This window comes from Mus musculus, chromosome 1 (assembly GCF_000001635.26).
Source record: "Mus musculus strain C57BL/6J chromosome 1, GRCm38.p6 C57BL/6J".
NCBI classification, from domain to species: domain Eukaryota; kingdom Metazoa; phylum Chordata; class Mammalia; order Rodentia; family Muridae; genus Mus; species Mus musculus.
The window spans coordinates 178,088,096-178,110,293 of record NC_000067.6 but is presented as its reverse complement, the minus strand read 5'-3'; the positions used below and the strand labels follow the sequence as shown (position 1 = coordinate 178,110,293).

Below are 22,198 nucleotides of genomic sequence, written 5' to 3'. Positions count from 1 at the left end.
CAAAAAGAGGAGAGAGAGAGGAGAGAGAGGGAGAGAGAGAGAAAGAGAGAGAGAAAGAAAGAGAAACACACAGAGAGAAATATATATAGAGAGGGATCCTTCGAGGAAACAGTGAGCAGAAAGCTCGCTGTGGGCTCACTGGAATTCATTACTGATGGCGCTTAGATCCTGGACTGGCAGAAATGTCAGGTACCTTATGTTTATTGTTTACAGTCCCCGGCCTCTATGGTATTATGTAGGTCACCAGAGTAGAACAATGCATTCCTTATTGGGATGGGAAAATGACTGGCCTTCTCACCATAAATGAGTGCTTTGCCTAAAACAGGATAGGTCTTTGGCTCTGTTGCTGTCTCTGGCCAGGCTGGATGTGCTGATTTCCCAGCTCTCTTTCAAGACAAAGTCATTTATTCACCCTCTATGGACATGCCCTTCCTACTTTTCAAAAGGCAACACTCAGATGCCTGGTTAAAGGAAGGAGGTGGATTCATGGAGTCAGGGGTCCGTGGTGCTCAATATATCTTACATTTGGAAGCAGAGTAAATCATTAATTCATAAATACTAATCAAATCTGCATAATCAGAAATGTATGCACTTGATCAAAAGGTGGAATGGAAAGTGTGTGTAGGGATGACACAAAAGATCTCTTTGTTGAACGGTTGTGGAGAGCTTGTTGGGGCTGCTTGGCAGGAATCTGAAATTGGGCCAGGAGAAGGAAATAGGCTTCGGGCATGAATTTGACATTGGTCCATGACAAGGAAGTAAGCTCAGGCAGGAATCTGGTTTTAGGCTAGAACAAAGAAGTGGGCTTCAGGCATGAATGTGACAGGGAAGCAGGCTCAGATATCTTGGCCATCCTGAAAAGCCCTGAGAAACAGGAATCTCAGGAGTGATCGCAGGACTTTGTTTATTGCTGCTCTTGCTGCTTGACTATTTGTGTTTATTGTATTGCTTGTTCCTCAACTGCTAGCCAACCTTAAAACTTGCATGTAACTAAAATGGTATAAAAGGAGATTGGGAAAAAAATAAACATGCCTTAGCCTCAGAAAAGGCTGGGGCCCTGCTACAATGTTGTCTAATTGTCTTTTTTTTCTGTTTAATCCTCTCTCCTGCCCTTGAGAACCTGTTGACTGACTGAGCTGGCTTGGTCAAATGGTTAAGCAATTATAGGATACAATTGTATGAATCTACTTACAATTAAAAATTTCTCCAAACAAAACAGAAGATGGGCTGGATAGATGGGCTAGTGGGTAAAAGGCTCCTACCACCAAACCTGTTGGCCAGAGTTTGGTTCTGTAATCTACACAATGGAGGGAGAGGACCAACTCCTGCCAATTGTCCTTTGACCTCCACCAGCTCTCATACACACCCACCCACCCGTGAATTAAAACAAAACAAAACAAAACAAAACAAAACAAAATAAAATGAGTAAAACAGGCTGTTTTAGGACAATCAGAGGTGTCAGTCCCCACATTCCGTTTTACTGGAGTTATTGACTGTTATTGTTCACTACTGTATATATCAGGCTAGCTGGCTCAGGAGTTTCTGGAGATAGTCTGGGCTCTACTTCCTATCTTGCCATTACAGATGTGTACTACTGTTTCTGGCTTGTGTGGTAACTGCTCTACTCAGTCCTTATTTACAGCTTTTAGTGAAGATAAAGAAGGCTAAGAATAAGTGATTTAATGATGTCACTTAAGAAGCAGCTACAGGCCTCCAGAGTTACAGACAGACACTGTAACTAAGGGGCTGTTCATGATAACAGGACCAAAAGAAGGTAACTAAATAGAAAGAGAAACTTGGATAAATAAAATTGAGTTATATTCAAAAGGGGAGAAAAAAGGAAAACCAGAAACACACACACAGACACACACACAGACACACATACACACAGAGACACACATGCACACACACAACAATGTTTTGCAACAAGAGAGAGGAGGGGTGTCAACCAAATTAAAGATGGCAAATAACATATCATTACAGGCTCAGAAGAAATGTGGATGTTCAGCTGAGAGGCCCAGGCCAATGAGTCTACATGTAGGTATAAGACTCTGGCTAGTCTTAGGTTCCTAGGACCCCCTGAGTGAACCATGCCCAGCCATAATCTATGCAAAAAGCAAAAGGTTTATTGTTCCAGTGCACTGGGGTGGTCCCAGACTGAAGGAGAGGTGGTGACCCCTCCAACAGCCCTTTTGGAGAGTTTTAATATGGTTTCCAGGGTAGGCATAGAGCATCAGCAACTAGACACAATATGATTGGTAGAACAGTGCACCTTTTAAACTGGTCTTTAGGGAATGAGGTAGTAGAGGCTTACTCAGCCTCTCCCTTCTGGCCTAGGTACTCTCTGACCTGTCTCTTCCAGGGTGGGTGGGCCATGGAATTTTCTAAAGGCTGAGCTGACCTCTTCCATGGGATTTCTAAAATGTGCCAGGCTTTCAAACCAACTTAAGCAGGATGGTGATCAAAGAAATGGGGGCCGGGGGAGAACAGGACAGTCAGATGGGGCACTTCTGGCAATGCTGGTAAATATCAGTGAGGTACACAGCTGTCATATGCTGGCCATTAATACAAAGTTCACTGACATCAGCCTTATACTGAGAAGGCTAGACTGATTCCATGACAGACTTCAAATCAGCAGTTAAGGAGACAAGGACCAAAAACTGGGCAAGCAAGCCCAGGCAAGCCCAGCCATGTGGCCTGAAGCAAGGACCCCGGGTCAGCAGTAGTTTCCAGACTTCCTCAGCTACTCCCTAGGTAGTAGTTCCCAGTCTTCTGCTACTTTCCAGCTCCCAGTTCCCGGTAATGGAATCTCTGTCTGTAGAGAAGGACCCCACATAGAGGTCACCTACCCCAGAATTCCCTAATGTGCTTTAAATCAGTGCCTGCAAGCTCACTTGGATGTCTATCTTGGTAAGGAGAGACCTTGGTGGGCTGGCTCCTCTGCTCTTTCTTCAGAGTAGTCTGTGCTCTGTTCCCCTCATATCTCCTACTTACCACAGCATCTGAAGGCAACTTCTGACTTACCAGCTTCTCCCAACATTCTGTTCCCTAGTTCTCTCAGTAATACCTGCTTTCTTTTTTTTTTTTTCTTCCCATTTTGCCATCTGAATGCAATATGTCTTCAATTTTACACTCAGCCTCTGCCATTCTGTTTTCTGCTTGGCCTGGTCTACTTTCCACCATGGCCATTTCCACCCATTCTGTTTTCTCCTTCCCTTGCTGGATTTCTCATCCATGGTGGTTTTCTTGCCTTCTATTTATTTCTCTCTCTCTCTTTTTTTTCCTTTTTTGGTTTTTAGAGACAGGGTTTCTCTGTATAGCCCTGGCTGTCCTGGAACTCACTTTGTAGACCAGGCTGGTCTCAAACTCAGAAATCCTCCTGCCTCTGCCTCTCAAGTGCTGAGATTACCATCACTGCCCGGCCTTCTATTTATTTCTTTGTTTCATTCATTTGCTTGTTTGAATTACCTGTAAGGTTAGTGACTGAAAACAAAATAAAGCAACAACAGAAAACTAGATTCTTGAGTCCTTATCTGGCATTTCAACTGCTTCAGCACCCTGGACCCAGTTAAGGACGAGGTCAGGGAGAATGTCTAGTGGGATGTTTTCCCCTTTACTTCATCTGGGACTCCAACCTATGGGATGGCACTGCACCACTCAGAGATGCATTTCCCTGGAATCCTACCTGGAAATACTTAACGGCCTGCTTTACTAATCTCCGTAAGCACTCTTTAGCCAAGTCAGCAATCATAATTAACCATCAAAGTCCTCTTCTTGACAACTTGGCATTCAGCCTTAAACCAAAACTCTCCACTACTGAACTGCCCTCTCCCTGCAATGACCACGTCTGACCATCTTACAATCAAAATACATTGAGTCCGTCTCTTTACATTTATTCCAGTCTTAAACGTCCCAAGTTTAGTTTCTTCTGAGATTCAAAGCAAACTCTTAGCTATGAACATGAACAAAATATATACATTTTCAAGGGACATTAGCACATAATAAACACTCCTATTTGGTGGGGGGAGGGAGGACAGGAAAATGGGAAAGATGTCAAGGCAAATGTTAAATCCTTCAGCAGTATTCCCAATTTTTGAGGCCCATTGTGGTGGTGGGATGTGGTCTCAAAAAGTCGGTATTCGTAAATGATAGGTATTGGTAAATGATAAACTTATAAAGGTATTGTAAATGTCAATAAGAGCAGTAGTAGAGTTTCTGGGAAGCTCTGGAGTTCAGAAAGGCCAGAGGTCATGCTCAGCTATTTCAAATGACACTTGCTGATCACGCAAGACAACCTGAAACTGACCTCAAGTTACCAGTGTTGACAAGTTGAAAGTCTGATAAATATTGATTCCAAGGGAAGTGCTAGGAAAGGGGGCAACATGAAGGAAGAAAATTGAAGTGCATGAATTAAAGGGTAACTCGAGGCCAAGAAAAAGTGATTGCAAGTTATGACATTTAATCTACAGGATTTCAAAGCTGAGGCTTAGAGGGGTTAAATGTCTTGAATGCCTTGATTGTGGATTTGAACAAAGACCTATATAAACCTATGTTAAATTATGAATTGAACTGTATACATCCAAAAGGATATGTTGAAATTTTAATACCCAGGACCAAGAACTTCAAAATATTATTTTTTGAATATTTATATATTATTCGGATATAACTGGCCCCTAATCCACAATGGCTATGTCCTCTGTGTGTGTGTGTGTGTGTGTGTGTGTGTGTGTGTGTGTGTGTGTGGTTTATGAGGGTAATGGGTATATGTATATGTGCTTATTTGTGAATACCATGATATATTTGTAAAGAAAGGTCAGAGGACATGAAAACAGAGGCACACATGAAGAACACAAGTGTGGTAAAAGAAGTAGACACTGAATTGATGTGTGTGTGAGAAAAATAAAGGCAAAACAAACAAACAAAGAGAAAAACAAAAAGCAGTAATCAAGAGACCACCCCCTCCTCCACTGCAGGTTGCAGAAGAACATGTCCTATTGGCACCTTGACTTCTGGCTCCTTGCTTGTAGGTCTGTGTTATGAGGCTACAGATGGAGGTACTTAGTTGTGTGAACTTTAGGAACATTAAACAGTACAACTCCCCTCACTGCAGCAAATACATAAGCTGCTTTGTTAGTATCTGGCAATCAAGTGAAATGAATCTTTTGAGTTTGCCCTTCTGCCCATGGGATCATGGTTTAATGAAGTGGAAACTTGAGGTTTCCTTTGGAGAGTCAATTGTGATGGATGGTGTTTTGCTGCGATGAACACCTAAAGGAGTGATTTCCTGAAATGGACACTGGTGAAAAATCTAAGGCAGACTCATGAAGGAACTTTTAACTGAAGCAGACACAAGAGAAAGGATGTTCTGCTAAAGCAAACAGGTCAAAGAACATGCAATAAAGAATTCTTTGCTAACAACAGGCATGTGTTGGTTTGCCTTACATTGCATAGTTGAGCTCCATTTGTTGGGACTCTGTGGACTCCGGATGGTTGGACACATGTTGAGACAGGACACGAGGAGGACAGGTGATGTTTGGAGGGTAGAAATAGGTCTCGAAAAAGTGACAGAGACAGACCTTGGCTTGCTGGTACAGCTTGCTGTGCAATGCTTGTGGGTCTGAGTCTTTGCTGATCTTCACTCTGATGAGAGAGGCACAGCTGAGAACTTCTCCTGACATTCCTCCTGATCCCTCTTGCTGACTTGAGTGGAGGCTGAGGCCTGGCTGTGTCTGCTAGGTGGTGTCACCACTGTTGCTAACCCAACTCAACCAAACTGGACTGCTGGTGTATCCATGAAGTATGTGTGAGTGGATTGAACTGTGCTGCCTAATGACCTGTGAACCTAACGGCCGATTTCTAGACAACACAGAGGGGAGTTGCTTCAAAGAACCATTTCTAAACAGGTCTACTTCCCCTGAATCCTTTCTTTCCCATTACCTCTGGTGGGTGTTGGGTTACAAGAAAGGTTAAAGTGTTTAAGAGACATCAATTAACAAAGGTTTTGAAAAAAGTAAAGGTACACTTTAATATTGGTCAAATGTAGAATCTATTAAGCTTTAGGTGCTAGCTAAAGATATATATAGATATATAGCAATAGCCATCAAGAGTACCACATATTGGAACATTCACAATCTCTATATAACTAATATAATGAGACGCAGAATACTTTTAGCAGGATTGAGAATACCCTACCTGTAAGGACTTGGTGGATGTTGCTGCCCTGTGATAACGATGACAGATTGGTCTCTCCTGAAGCTGTTGTTATAGTTCCAAAAACAGCAAAATTTCTGTAGCCATAGTAAACCTGGTGTTCGTCCCACACGATAATATCAGGCATGGCAGAGTAAAGAAAGCGATACTCTAACTTGGCCTCCTTGGGCACTTGTAGTTCAAAGTCCTGGAGTTTCCACGAAAAATATGCAGAATTAAATATTACCATGCGAATGTTCTTGGTGGTGGTGCAGACAGAGCAGTGTGACAGTAAAGCAGCAGCCTCCAGCGGATGCCATGAATACTCAACAGTAATTATTTCCAGGGTGTCAGTGGGAGGGAGCTTTAGAAGATATTTTAGCCGTGAAGTAGTTGTGAATCTCATAAATTTAAATTTACCAAATCCACCGTAAACTTCACTTTTTGTCCAAGCTAACACAAAAGTTCGTCCTGCTGCACTCTAGCAAGAAAAACAAATTGAAAAAAAAAGTCCTTAGTGATAGAGAGGTGATCTACCAATTTCTGTCTTCTATTTTTACTAGACTGGCAGTGGAAAATAGAGACTGGAAGAGTAACTCTATAGCCACACAAGCCCTGGATTCCACCCCAACTACCAAAAATAATAAGAAGAAAAGGAAGCAATTACCAAAAGTAGTAAGAGGGAAAGACATTAATTACCAAGTTTTCTTTAAGTGTATTTCAGAGTACTTCATGTACTGAGCTCCATTAAATAAAAACACATCATATCACATATTATGAAAAAAAATCTAAAATTTTTCCTGATATTTCTAGCAGTAGAAAGAATAACTATTATTTCCTTTAAAACTTTAAATATATTAGCCTTTCTTTGCTTATTTATTTATCCCTCTTGCTAGGCATGGTGGTGTACACTGAAAATCTCAGGAGGCTGAAGAAGAGTTTGAGTTTGAGGCCAGCCTGGGCTATATAGTGAGACCTTGTCTCAAAAACAAACAACCATCAAACCCAAATATCCCATGGAACAACAAGATAACAACAACAAAAATCTTTTAATTTTTATCATTATATAATATATCCATGAGTTTCTATAAAATAGTGTTAATTAAAGTGTAATGTTAACATGACAATGTGTTATCAGATTTGTAGCATATTTAGAAGTAGAATGATTCACAGCATTGAGGTATAAGTAGAAAGGCATAGTCATAAGGTCCTATGGGAGTATGCCCTAATTATTTAAAATGAAACCCTGGTAGCTTGAAGTTGATTATTTTAAATCCAAGGATGGCTGCACAAAGCAGTTTTTATTTTAAAAGGTCTCTATGTGAGACAACATAGAAATACTAAAAACATTGCATGATATATTTAGAATGAGGCAAGAATAGATGAACAAAGGACCAAAGAGCCGGTTCAATAGATAGGTAATTGATGTTGTTTTATGGAGGTGCAGATCACTGGTACAACACCTGATTAGCATGCATGGGGGCCTAGGTTCAATGCCTAGTAAGGTGGGAAGAATCCAAAATAGTGAAATTTTATTCCCTGTCTCCAAAGGCTTAGTGTGTGTGGGAGTGCGAGTGTGTTTGTGTGGTGTCCATGTGAGTATATTCTCAAAGGTGTTCCTGTGCCCAGAAAGGCCAAAAAAATAATTTGATTCCTCACTCCTGAGTTGTAGGCCTTTGAGAGCCACCAGTATGGGTACTTGGATCCAAACTCTGGTTCTCACAGTTAAGAAACAAGCACTCTTAAACATTAAGCAATCTCTCCAGCCACCCAAATAGTAGTCGTAATTTATTCAAGCCCTAGCAATAGTTAACAGTACATCTAAATAAGACTCTACTCAAAAGCAGAGATTAACACTATGGATTAACAACAACACAAGAAAGGTTAAGTCTATAAAAAGTATTCCTTAAGTACAAAGTCATAAGAAGTCATGGTTAAAGAGAAGACATAAGCAAGAAATAGATCAGAGCTAGGGGCTGGGTGTGCTTAGTATATGTGAGGTCCTGGGATTGAACCCCAGCACTGGAAATTAAAAAAGAGGATGTCTCTTTAGAAGATTAAAATGAAATGCTGATCTACACCCTCTGAGAGGTGAAATGTTGAAAGACTGAATATGTCAAAGGTTGGTATAAAGTGTAACCACTATGAAAAACATCTACCATAAATATTTCATAGTCACTACAGCTTTTAAAATCAATATTGATATGTATTAGAAGAAGACACTACTGTGGACTACCTTCCCAGGCTTCTGCTACTTTTCTAATGTGGAAACAGAAATGTTTGACTTGAGATATCTCTCCTTTTATAATACAGAAATGTGTCTCCCCAGTTCATACGACCAAAAACTCTAACCAAAGCAACATCAAGGGAGAAGGGTTTGTTTTCTTTTGGCTCAAAATTCCAGGTGATCGTCCATCATTGTAGAGAAGCCAAAGCAAGAGCCTGAACCAGGGTCACACTCACAGTCAAAGCAGTGAGAGTCAACACATGCTCACCAAGGCTCAGGCCTCTCTCTACACGAAACACAGTCCAGGGCCTAAACCTAAAAACTGGTACTGCCTACTTTTAGGCTGGACTTTCACTGTCAATTAACAATAAAGATGCCCCCAGAGATCATTCTGATGAAGATAATTACTTAATTCAGACTTTTCTTTCCACCTCTCAAATGAGTAACTCACACAGCTACTGCAAATTCAAATTCCTACAATACTGTGAGTTCGCTATCTACAAGGACTAGAGTAAAACAATTCTAAAAAATATTTTTTATTTTTAAGATTGAAATTACATCATTTCCCCGTCTCTTTCCTTCTTCTAAATCCTCCCCATATCCCCTTCTTCCCTTCTTTCAAAATCTTGATTTGTGTTTCCATTAGTTGTTGCTTCATCAATGTGTGTGTACATGGATATTCTTAAATATAACTGGTTTGGTCTGCATTCTTTTAAGTATTCTAGAATACAGACCATTTAATTTTTACATTTTTAAAAAAATTTTTATTTTTTTATGTGTGTGAGTGTTTTGCATAAATGTATGTCTGTGTAACCATTTGCATGTCTGGTGCCTAAGGAGGTCAGAAGAGGGTGTTGAATTCCCCTGGGACTAGAGTTACACATAGTGCTGAGATGCCAGTTAGGTGGCTGGGAATCGAACTCAGGTCCTCTGGAAGAACAGCCAGAGCTCTTACTGCTAAGCCAACTCTTCAGGCCCTTCTCTTTTTTTAGAATAAAAGGCTGACTGACATAAGTTGGAATGTGGTAGTGTTGAGGTTAGGTCTTGCTGTTTATTGTAATGATTAAGTGCAGGTCCCCAAGACCTAGAGTCTTGGGTAGACCCAAGTGATGCTATATGACTTTGCTCCTAAGTTATTTCTGAATGGTAAATGAAGATGCCGACAGTTAATAGTTGGGCAAAAGAGACCTAGGTGGTTTCATGGTTTGAATGTGCTTGTCTTGGGAAGTGGCATGATTTGGAGGTGTGTCCTTGTTGGAATAGGTGTGTCACTGTGACTTTGGGCTTTAAAACCCTCAACCCAACTTCCTGGAAGTCAGTCTTCCAATAGCAGCCTTCAGTTGAAGGTGAAGAACTCTCAGGTCCTCCTGTACCATGCCTGCCTGGATGCTGCCATGTTCCTGTTTGGATGATAATGGACTGAACCTCTGAACCTGCCCCAGTCAAGTGTTGTCCTTATAAGACTTGCCTTGGTCATGGTGTCTGTTCACAGCAGTAAAATCCTAACTAGGACAGGTAGGGTTTAGGATTCCTGGGCTTGAGGTTGGAGAAGAAGAAGGTAAAGGAGGAGGAGGAAGACACTATGGGTTAAAGGTCAAGAAAACATGGGCCTGAGGGCTGGCAAACTGGAGGCAAAGAGCAGCCCAGATGAACTACAGTAGTAACTCTGGGTTATCAATAGAAAAGTAGGTTCTAATAATGTAGGGGATAAATATCTGCCCAACTCTTGGGCTGTTTAAGGCTTACTGTAAACATGAAGGTTGTATATGTCTTTTATTCGGGAACTGAATGATCAAAGGCGGGGTAGAATGTCCAGATCCAGACTAAAACTTTCAACAACACATTAGCTCTTTTTGAAGGTCATTATTTTATGCAAAAAGCTTGTTCCAGGTTCCTCCTTTGCCCTTTGCCACCTGATATCTGAACTCTGACCATCAGAGGTCACTTCTGAGTATAGCTACCTTGCTGGAATTTGCATTTTCCTTTGAGTCAGTCCTTTGGGACAGCTTTTATTTGTCTCAGAATTTCTCTTGTTGTAGCAATATTTGGGTGCAGAGTTAGGGTCTGAGTGGTGGTGTGACCCTTGATGCTTGTCCTCTTGAAGGAACAAATTCAGTCAAGACATAAGTTAAGCAGAGGCTTATGTCCTGAAGCATCAGTGTAGCTGGCGAGGCTAGCCAGAGTGGAGTGGAACAGCTTGTTTGGCTCCGTGTTGTGGAGTTACAAAATGTTTTATGAGTGTTTATAAGGTGGCCGTTAGAGCATCTGGGCTCTTTAGGACATAAGAAGAGAATATTATAAGAAAGCCCTGCCCCATCTTTGCTACCATCAGCAGGAACAACCCCACCCCCAAGTGGCCAGGATTCAAGACAACTGCAATTGTCTGTTACACATTACTCAGCTCTATCCTGGTCATCTTGGCTATCACATATATTCTAACAGCTTAAGAGACTTGTTTTTGCTATGGCATATTTCCTTAGGAGCCCAACAATGTAGTTAAAAAACATTTAAATGTTTGTGCAATATTTTTAATGTTTTGTAATAAGAATTCTGTGATGTTCATTATATATACTATGGTAATGATTTGATTAATTTTGAAAGCTCACTGGGAATTGGGGAGAATATATAAGGGAGCTTTTGTCCCCACAATATGACTGCACTGCTTGCTCTGCATGATGCCATAAAGTACCGATTTTACTCTTTGTCACTGAGGATGCATCTTTACTGCTAAGAGACCCCAGAAACCAAGACTTGAAACCAAGAGATACAACTGTTTACATATTTAGATAAATAACTGTGCCTATAGGACAATCTAAGTTTGAACATGCTGAATCTTCGCTGATCCTAAAAGCTAAGAGGGTCAGTACCTGTCTGGGAGCAATAATAACCATGCAAAATGCTGGGTAATAGATCCCTGATACATTCCTGAACAAATAGTATAGAAAAATATCTAATTATATGTAGGTAATATATATACTCACATATATCATCTTTCACTAACCTTGTATAAATATCTAATCTGACACCATCTTCTTTTTGACAAGCCAAGAATTCCAGTTTCAGAAATACCTCTGCTTTTGTCCAGTTTTATAAATTCATTGTCTGTTTTTAGGTAAACAGTAGTTTCTACTAGAAACAGAATTCCTGTTCTGAATACGAGCACATCCCTCAGACTGTGCCTTTGAGCATCACTCAGGATACCTGGAGGGGCTCTTACTCTGGTCCAGGTTTGAAAGGAATCATTTGTTTGAAAGGTCTCCTGGTCAGTGGCCAAGAGAGCAAATGTAGAGATACAGGTATCCCAGCTAAGCATCAATGGACTTCCAGGTGGCAGGGTGAGTGGCAGATATCCAGGAGGCTCCAACACAATCTCCATGGGAAAGGTCAGTAAGAAGTGGAGATCTGCAATGCGACAGTCCTGGAAATCCACATTGTTACCTTGTATCACTTTGGCTATATCATCTGTAGACATTGGCAGGTGAATGACCCAGGTTCTAAGGAGAAGAAAAATGAGAAATAGAAAAAACAGGAGTTGGCACCCTGATCCTTCCTTTCTATGATTTATCTCAGAGCTTATACTTAAAAAAAAAAAAGTTTAAGCTTTTATCAGCAAAAGCTGCTATGGCTCCAGTTTTCATTGTTCACTCTGACAGAGGAATGTAATATGGACTTTTGATATTCTTTCTCCTGTAATGTGTCTCTCTAACCACAAACAAAGTTTCATAACCCTGTTTCTTAACATACAGTTTCAAACATCATCTATTTCTTCAGTGGCAAGCACATCCATTAGTTACACCAATGGCTGCTTCTATGTGTAAGGCAAATCATGACAGGTGTTATGCAATGGGTGTAGAGAAATAGGAAACTTCATCTACTGCTGAGGGAAATCTGAATGGTGCAGTGATTTCACAACTATGCATATCTAGCCATTTCTAAAAAATCCAAAGTGGAGTGTAATGTGAGACTCCAATCTCACTTCTTGATATATACTGAGGAGAAACACAACTTGTTGTCACTTGAACATCTACATACGGATGCCTCCTGCAGCATTATCCTAAACAGACCTGAATAAGAAAATAACCAACATATTTATCAACTTTAGAATCATTGAACAATGTGCCATGCTTGTGTAACAGTGGCAGCACCGATGGGCCGCTGTCAACATACCGAATTCACAAATTATCAATGTACACATTGAATTAGTTTAAATTACAGCTTAAAAGGGTGAGGCTATGTGGCACGTAAATTATCTTCAACAAAGCTTGTTAAAGACAGGAAAGGAAAATGTTCTCATAACCTTCCCACCTTTCTGCTACAACAGAGATGGCCTTCAGTCTGGTTTTGTAGGGACGGCTTCTGCTGTCCCACTTCCCAAGTGTTATAAAAGCAGGAAGAATTTGAGTTCTGGCTTATTAATGTTCTGAAGATCCTTTGAGTGGTAATTCTTATTCTTCCTACTCATGACAGTTTTCTGCATCTCTCAGAATTTGTCTGTTCTCTTAGGTTCCAGTTTGAAGGTTCTTGTATGCATGCTCCATCCACCCATTCTTACAAGGCTCTCCTGCTAACTCCACTTTCAGGCACTCGTTTTTCCCCTCTTCTGCAGCCAGCATCAGGCATTGCTATGTTGTACAGTAGAACCTCTTTCAGAACATGTCTGTTCCCTTGTTGAGAACAGTAACTGTATCCTACCTTCCATAGTTAACATGTTACCACCTCTTTCAGAACATGTCTGTTCCCTTGTTGAGAACAGTAGCTGTATCCTACCTTCCATAGTTAACATGTTACCTGTCAGGTTCAAATTTATGGGTACGAGCAAGGGTGTCCTAAGCAAACTGGTAGAGGCTGTGATCACTACATCTTTCACACCACAGCAGCTCACTTTCACGGCTGAGGTAGGGACCCTTTAGGGATATGGTCACCCCCAATCAGGCTTTTAGATTGAGGGTTAGGCTTTTAACTGCATAGTGAAACAATCATCCAAGGATGTGATTGCTATTTTTTGAGATGATCCATCATTTGGAATTATCACAGAAAAAACTTTTTTTTCCTGTATCATAAAAAGAAATCTTTCCTTAAAAATCCCATGTGAGGTGCATTTCATAAAAGTCGAATAATGTTTTCAAATCTCTTCTGAAGCTTCTGTTTTTAAAATTCAAAATGAATTAAAAAATTAAATACCCTTCTGAAGTTAAGGGACCTGGGTGGTACGCGAGCCTCTTCTCAACTGTGAATATGAAAGGACGCTGCCCCAAGGTATTCATCTGCTTGGTTAGTACCAAGGAATTCTGAAAAAAATAAAAATAAAACAAGGTTTCTCTTTTATTATTTTTCATAGCCAAAGGTATTTGGAAGTACTTTCATGTGTTCAATTCTGTATTAAATTAGATATTTTAGTTAAGAAATTATTTATGCTTATATATTCAACATGCTTTCATTATTTATGTTTGTTTCTTTTAACCACATAGCCTCCTCTCCACGACAGTGTTATGAACTATTAAGGTCACAGAATATGGGTACAGTTTAGCGGTAGAGGGCTTGCTCCAGGCTATAAAGAAATATAAGCTATAATAAAGAATGTAACATACTGAAAACATTCTTGTACTATCAGAATCTTATGTGAATGAAGACCATGGAAATCCTGAAATACAGAAACCTAGGTTTTTAAGTGTTTATTTTGTATTGCTGTTGTGGGCAGGAGGTGGATATCGCCATGATAAACATGGGAAAGACACAGGACAATTTGAGGGAGCCACTCTTCTCCTTCCTTCACCTAGGTCCCAGGGATTCAACCCTAGTCATTCAGGCTTGGAAGCAAAAAATGTCATTGGCTGATCAAGCTCAATGGCTCCATAATTTGAAAAAAAAAATGTCTGTCTGTCGGCATCTGAAATACTTGGGTGCCCTTCCCATCTGAAGCACTTCTTGATGCCAATGCCTCCTCCTTATTTCCTCCCACAAACACTGAAGGTCTCCAGAATGTGACCTTGAATCCTTTGCTCCTCATGTACATTCTTCTGGCCTCCATGGGCACACATACAAACACATCATACAGTCATATACATACATAAAGAAAAGAAGACAAATTGATACTGCAGTGAATAGAAGGTCAAATACCTTTTATCAAAGTTAAAAGCTTTTGTGCACCAAAGGACACCATCAACAAGGTAAAAAGACAATTCGCATATGAAAGAAAATATCTGCACATCGCATCCAGTATGATATTAATATTCAGAATATATGGATGTTGTGGGTTTGATTTAAGGTGTACATTATGGGTTCCCAAATTTTATTGGAATTTACACTTCTTCATGTGAGACACTATGGGTCCCTGCCCCCAGTTGGCTTTAATTTGTAAATAAAGTTGCTGATGATTCATGGCTGGGCAGGAAGACTGAGACAGGACACTGAGGTTCCCTGGCAAGACTTGAGGGAGGAAGAGAATTGCCATTGTCAGGGAAGGAGAAGGTCTCAGACTGAGAAGTGTAGGATAGAGAGACAGTGACACTACCAACATGTTAGAGACATTTTCAGTATCAGTGTTCATTACAGAAACGCAAATCTGAACTACAATGATTCTGGGAAATGTAGAGCACACTCAGAATCCACATTTAGGATACAAATTCAAGTGGATTCCTGAGTTGGAGGCCAGCTAGATCTACATAGAGAGATAATGCCTAAAGAACAAACAGGCAAACAAATGTCACAGTGAGATTCCCCTACTCTTAAGGATGACTATTTAAAGAAGAGAACAACAGCACTGAATCCACAAAAACCTAGAAAGTATAACTGAGGCTTTGGAAGAATTGGAGCCTTTCTGCACTGCCAGAATATAGGACAGAGATAGCGCTATAGGAAACACTGCATGGTTCTAAAAAAATTTAAATAGAATTACTAGCATAGTTCATAATAGCCTATAAGTAGAAACAGCCAACTGTCATTGAGAGAAAAACAAAATGTGGCATGTGGTACAATGGACTATATCTAAACCTTAAAAGGGAGCGAGGGAGAAAAGACAATGTTGCATGAAGATCTTATGCCTGCTGAAGAAAGTCACAAAAACACAACCCATGTTCAAATTAAATTCTACTATCATGCATAATCTACATGCCAGGGCGAAAGTTAACAGAAGGAATGAAGTCCTTTGGAAAACCTACTCTTGAACATGTAGCTTCATAAATGGAGGAAAACAAATCTGTTTTCTTTTGTTCTAAAGTCAATCAATATAAGGCATTTTGTTAAGACAGCCCAAGCAGACTGAAAGAAAATATATATTTAAAATTAAATTAATGAATAACAGATAATAAAAAGTTGACTTCTTTTTTGTGGTTTTGAAAATAGTTTAAATGCACGAGTGCTTTGCCTGCATGTATGACTGTATGACATGTACATTTCTGGTCCCCACAGAGGCTACAAGACGACTCTGACCCTAGAAACTATAGTTAGTTATGAACTGCATGTGGGTGCTGGGGAAAATACCCAGGCCCTCTGAAAAAGCAACCAGTTCTCTTTAACTGCTGAGCCATCTCTAGATCAAGGCTGATTTCTTATAAATAGAAAGCCTACGAGATTGAATGATTTATAAGATAATAGACTTAAGTTGGAGAATATGAACTAAAGTTTAGGTTAACATACTACAGGTATGTTGTGGGTTGCCCTGGTGCTGTTTTTAATTCTGCTTCCTCAAGAGGGGTTGCCCTGACAAGGAAGTAGATGATGTATTCAGGTGATTTCATGTGAACCTTCTCCTGATTCTAACTGGTTAAATAAAGGCTAGAGCCTGTGGTTGGACAGTGCAAGGGAAAGGTGGGGTTGGAGGTAGAGAAACGGAGGGGAAGGACTGAGGAAGAAGGGGAGGAGGGAAGATGGATCAGAACCACATGACTTGGAGAAGCTGCAAGTATCAAGGTATCTCAGAGCTGCGGAAGAGATTAGTGCCCAATCTAGGTAAAGAGCTTATAAATATAATATAACTGAGTTGTGTGGTTTTTACACAGGCTTATTGGGGTTGCAGAGTTACTGCAACACAGGTGTATAGAAAAATTTATACATATATGTGGGCATATGTGTATGGATTAGTATAGTGACTTATGTTTGTTATACAATCTGAAATGGGACACCCCTCTATTGCTATGAAGAGACACCATGACCACAGAAATTCTATAAAAAAAAGTATTTAGCTGGGGATGGCTTACATTCAGATGTTTAGTCTATTGCCATCATGGTGGGGAGCATGGCAGCAAAGGGCAGTTTGGTATTGGAGAAGGTGCAGAGTTCTACATGTAGATTCATAGGGAGCAGAAAGAAAAGTGACACAGGAGCTAGCTTGGACTTTTACAACATCAAAGCCCACCCCCAGTGGCCCACTTCCTCCAGCAAAGTCACACCTACTCCAGCAAGGCCACTTCACCTAATCATCAAATAGTGCCACTCCCAGTATCTAAGCATTCACATATCTGAGCCTATGGGGGCCATTCTTATTAAGATTACCATATTCCACTCTCTGGTTCACATAGGCTTATAGTCACATCATAACATAAAATGTATTTAGTCCAATTTCAAAAGTCTCCAGGGTCCTTCACACTCTCAACATTGTTTAAAAGTCCAAAGTTCAAAGTCTCTTCTTAGACTCATGGCAACCTCTTAACAGTAAGGGCTATAAAAATCAAAATAAAAAAGCAGATCGAGCTTCTGAGGCGGCGCCATCTTTGGCTCCAGACAACCAGCCACATTCCTGGTGAGAGCACAGGGGTCCGCCTGGCCCGAGAGGTTTCTGCCTCAGGCTCCGCGGAAGCCACCTTGGTTCCGGGACTCTGCGGAGGGCAGGCTGCACGGGTGAGGGTGTGGAATACAGAGGCCAGCAGTTTCTGGGACAGGCGAGACCAGAGAGCTTCTGAGGCGGCGCCATCTTCGGCTCCAGACAACTGGCCACCTTCCTGGCCAAAAGCAACACAGCTTCTGGGAAAGATCCTGTTTTCGGCCTTCATTTTCAGCCAGGAGGAGGTCCAAACACCAGATAACTGTGCACCTTCCCTGAAAGAGGAGAGCTTGCCTGCAGAGACTGCTCTGACTGAAACTCAGAGGAGAGAGCTAGTCTCCCACGTCTGCTGATAGAGGGTAACAAAATCACCAGAGGAACAATCTCTAAACAAAGACAACTATAACAACTAACTCCAGAGATTGCCAGATGGCAAAAGGTAAACGTAAGAATCCTACTAAACGTAAGAAACCAGGATCACTCACCATCATCAGAACCCAGAACACCCACTTCGCCCAGTCCAGGGCACCCTAACACACCTGAAAAGGTAGGCCTGGATTTAAAAGCATATCTCATGATGATGGTAGAGGACATAAAGAAGGAATTTAATAACTCACTTAAAGAAATACAGGAGAACACTGCTAAAGAGTTACAAGTCCTTAAAGAAAAACAGGAAAACACAATCAAACAGGTAGAAGTCCTTATAGAAAAACAGAAAAACACATCCAAACAGGTGATGGAAATGAACAAAACCATACTAGACCTAAAAAGGGAAGTAGACACAATAAAGAAAACCCAAAGTGAGGCAACGCTGAAGATAGAAACCCTAGGAAAGAAATCTGGAACCATAGATGCCAGCATCAGCAACAGAATACAAGAGATGGAAAAGAGAATCTCAGGTGCAGAAGATTCCATAGAGAACAACGGCACAACAATCAAAGAAAATGGAAAATGCAAAAAGATCCTAACTCAAAACATCCAGGAAATCCAGGACACAATGAGAAGACCAAACCTACGAATAATAGGAGTGGATGAGAATGAAGATTTTCAACTCAAAGGACCAGCAAGTATCTTCAACAAAATTATTGAAGAAAACTTCCCAAATCTAAAGAAATGCCCATGAACATACAAGAAGCCTACAGAACTCCAAATAGACTGGACCAGAAAAGAAATTCCTCCAAACACATAATAATCTGAACACCAAATGCACTAAATAAAGATAGAATACTAAAAGCAGTAAGGGAAAAAGGTCAAGTAACATATAAAGGCAAGCCTATCAGAATTACACCAGATTTTTCATCAGAGACTATGAAAGCCAAAAGAGCCTGGACAGATGTTATACAGACACTAAGAGAACATAAATGCCAGCCCAGGCTACTATAACCAGCCAAACTCTCAATTACCATAGATGGAGAAACCAAAGTATTCCACGACAAAACTAAATTCACCCATTATCTCTCCACGAATCCAGCCCTTCAAAGGATAATAACAGAAAAACACCAATACAAGGATGGGAACCACGCCCCAGAAAAAACAAGAAGATAATCCCTCAACAAAGCTAAAAGAAGACAGCCACAAGAACAGAATGCTAACTTTAACAACAAAAATAACAGGAAGCAACAATTACTTTTCCTTAATATCTCTTAATATCAAGGGACTCAACTCCCCAATAAAAAGACATAGACTAACAAATTAGCTACACAAACAAGACCCAACATTTTGCTCCTTACAGGAAACTCATCTCAGAGAAAAAGATAGACACTACCTCAGAATGAAAGGCTGGAAAACAATTTTCCAAGCAAATGGTATGAAGAAACAAGCTGGAGTAGCCATCCTAATATCTGATAAGATTGACTTCCAACCCAAAGTCATCAAAAAAGACAAGGAGGGGCACTTCATTCTCATCAAAGGTAAAATCCTCCAAGAGGAACTCTCAATTCTGAATATCTATGCTCCAAATACAAGGGCAGCCACATTCATTAAAGAAACTTTAGTAAAGCTCAAAGCACACATTGCACCTCACACAATAATAGTGGGAGACTTCAACACATCACTTTCACCAATGAACAGATCATGGAATCAGAAACTAAACAGGGACACAGTGAAACTAACAGAAGTGATGAAACAAATGGACTTAACAGATATCTAAAGAACATTTTATCCTAAAAGAAAAGGATATACCTTTTTCTCAGCACCTCATGGTACCTTCTCTAAAATTGACCACATAATTGGTCACAAAACAAGCCTCAACATATACAAAAATATTGAAATTGTCCCATGCATCCTATCAGATCACCATGGACTAAGGCTGATCTTCAATAACAAAGTAAATAATAGAAAGCCAACATTCATGTGGAAACTGAACAACACTCTTCTCAATGATACCTCGGTCAAGGAAGGAATAAAGAAACAAATTAAGGACTTTTTGGAGTTTAATGAAAATAAAGGCACAACATTCCCAAACTTATGGGACACAATGAAAGCATTCCTAAGAGGAAAACTCATAGCTCTGAGTGCCTCCAAAAAGAAACTAGAGAGAGCACACATTAACAGCTTGACAACACACCTAAAAGGTCTAGAAGAAAAGGAAGCACATTCACCCAAGAGGAGTAGAAGGCAGGAAATAATCAAACTCAGGGGTGAAATCAACCAAGTGGAAACAAGAAGAACTATTCAAAGAATCAACCAATCAAAGAGCTGGTTCTTTGAGAAAATCAACAACATAGATAAACCCTTAGCCAGACTCACTAGAGGACACAGGGAAAGCATCCTAATTAACAAAATCAGAAATGAAAAGGGAGACATAACAACAGATCCTGAAGAAATCCAAAACACCATCAGATCCTTCTACAAAAGGCTATACTCAACAAAACTGGAAAACCTGGATGAAATGGACAAGTTTCTAGACAGATACCAGGTACCAAAGCTAAATCAAGATCAGGTTAATGATCTCAACAGTCCTATATCCCCTAAAGAAATAGAAGCAGTCATTAATAGTCTCCCAGCCAAAAAAAGCCCAGGACCAGACGGGTTTAGTGCAGAGTTCTACCAGACCTTCAAAGAAGACCTAATTCCTGTTCTTCACAAACTATTCCACAAAATAAAAGTAGAAGGTACTCTACCCAACTCATTCTATGAAGCCACAATTACTCTGATACCTAAACCACAAAAAGACCCAACAAAGATAGAGAACTTCAGACCAATTTCCCTTATGAATATCGATGCAAAAATCCTCAATAAAGTTCTTGCTAACCGAATCCAAGAACACATCAAAACAATCATCCATCCTGACCAAGTAGGTTTCATCCCAGGGATGCAGGGATGGTTCAATATACGGAAATCCATCAACGTAATCCAGTATATAAACAAACTCAAAGACAAAAACCACATGATCATCTCGTTAGATGCAGAAAAAGCATTTGACAAAATCCACCACCCATTCATGATAAAAGTCTTGGAAAGATCAGGAATTCAAGGCCCATACCTAAACATGATAAAAGCAATCTACAGCAAACCACTAGCCAACATCAAAGTAAATGGAGAGAAGCTGGAAGCAATCCCACTAAAATCAGGGACTAGACAAGGCTGTCCACTCTCGCCCTACCTATTCAACATTGTACTTGAAGTCCTAGCCAGAGCAATTAGACAACAAAAGGAGATCAAGGGGATTAAAATTGGAAAGGAAGTAGTCAAAACATCACTTTTTGCAGATGATATGATAGTATATATAAGTGACCCTAAAAATTCCACCAGAGAACTCCTACGCCTGATAAACAGCTTCAATCAACTAGCTGGATATAAAATTAACTCAAACAAGTCAATGGCCTTTCTGTACACAAAGGATAAACAGGCTGAGAAAGAAATTAGGGAAACAACACCCTTCACAATAGTCACAAATAATATAAAATACCTTGGCGTGACTCTAACTAAGGAAGTGAAAGATCTGTATGATAAGAACTTCAAGTCTCTGAAGAAAGAAATTAAAGAAGATCTCAGAAGATGGAAAGATCTCCCATGCTCATGGATTGGCAGGATCAACATTGTAAAAATGGCTATCTTGCCAAAAGCAATCTACAGATTAAATGCAATCCCCATCAAAATTCTAACTCAATTCTTCAACGAATTAGAAAGATGTCCCAACTGGTAAGAAGGAAATATGCTCCACTATGTTCATAGCAGCCTTATTTATAATAGCCAGAAGCTGGAAAGAACCCAGGTGCCCCTCAACAGAGGAATGGATACAGAAAATGTGGTACATTTACACAATGGAATACTACTCAGCTATTAAAAAAATTTTATGAAATTCCTAGGCAAATGGATGGACCTGGAGGGCATCATCCTGAGTGAAGTAACCCAATCACAAAGGAACTCGCACAATATGTACTCACTGATAAGTGGATATTAGCCCAGAAACTTAGGATACCCAAGATATAAGATATAAGATACAACTTGCCAAACGCATGAAATTCAAGAAGAACGAAGACCAAAGTGTGGACACTTTACCCTTTCTTAGAAATGGGAACAAAAAACCCACGGAAGGAATTACAGAGACAAAATTTGGAGCTGTGACGAAAGGATGGACCATCTAATGATTGCCATATGCAGGGATCCATCCCATAATCAGCTTCCAAATGCTGACACCATTGCATACACTAGCAAGATTTTGCTGAAAGGACCCAGATATAGCTCTCTCTTGTGAGACTATGCCGGGGCCTAGCAAACACAGAAGTGGATGATCACAGTCAGCTATTGGATGGGTCACACGGCCCCCAATGGAGGAGCTAGAGAAGTTAACCTAGGAGCTAAAGGGAACTGCAACCCTATAGGTGGAACAACATTATGAACTATCCAGTACCCGGGAGCTCTTGTCTTTAGCTGCATATGTATCAAAAGATGGCCTAGTCAGCCATTACTGCAAAGAGAGGCCCATTGGACTTGCAAACTTTATATGCCCAAGTACAGGGGAATGCCAGGGCCAAAAAGGGGGAGTGGGTGGGTAGGGGACTGGGGGTGGGTGGGTATGG

The 22,198-nt window shown here is 40.4% G+C and overlaps 1 protein-coding gene across 13 annotated transcripts in view; it reads right to left on the bottom strand.

Annotated features, from left to right (window-relative positions):
* The window catches only part of Catspere2 (cation channel sperm associated auxiliary subunit epsilon 2), a 189,553-nt gene that overhangs the window by 62,414 nt on the left and 104,941 nt on the right, over positions 1-22,198 (bottom strand). For 12 of the 13 annotated variants that reach the window (NR_160909.1, NR_155538.1, XM_030255583.1 and 9 more), the window contains 3 exons: positions 13,598-13,704; positions 11,418-11,910; positions 6,193-6,670 (listed from right to left, as the gene is read on the bottom strand). Coding sequence is in view for 11 of the 13 variants with exons in the window: in NM_001368822.1 (NP_001355751.1) it covers positions 6,193-6,670; positions 11,418-11,910; positions 13,598-13,704 (1,078 nt within the window). In the remaining 2 variants the exon portion in view is untranslated. Of the gene's footprint in view, positions 1-6,192; positions 6,671-11,417; positions 11,911-13,597; positions 13,705-22,198 lie in introns of those variants that run through there. The other variant, XM_017321748.1, reaches the window with a different exon arrangement.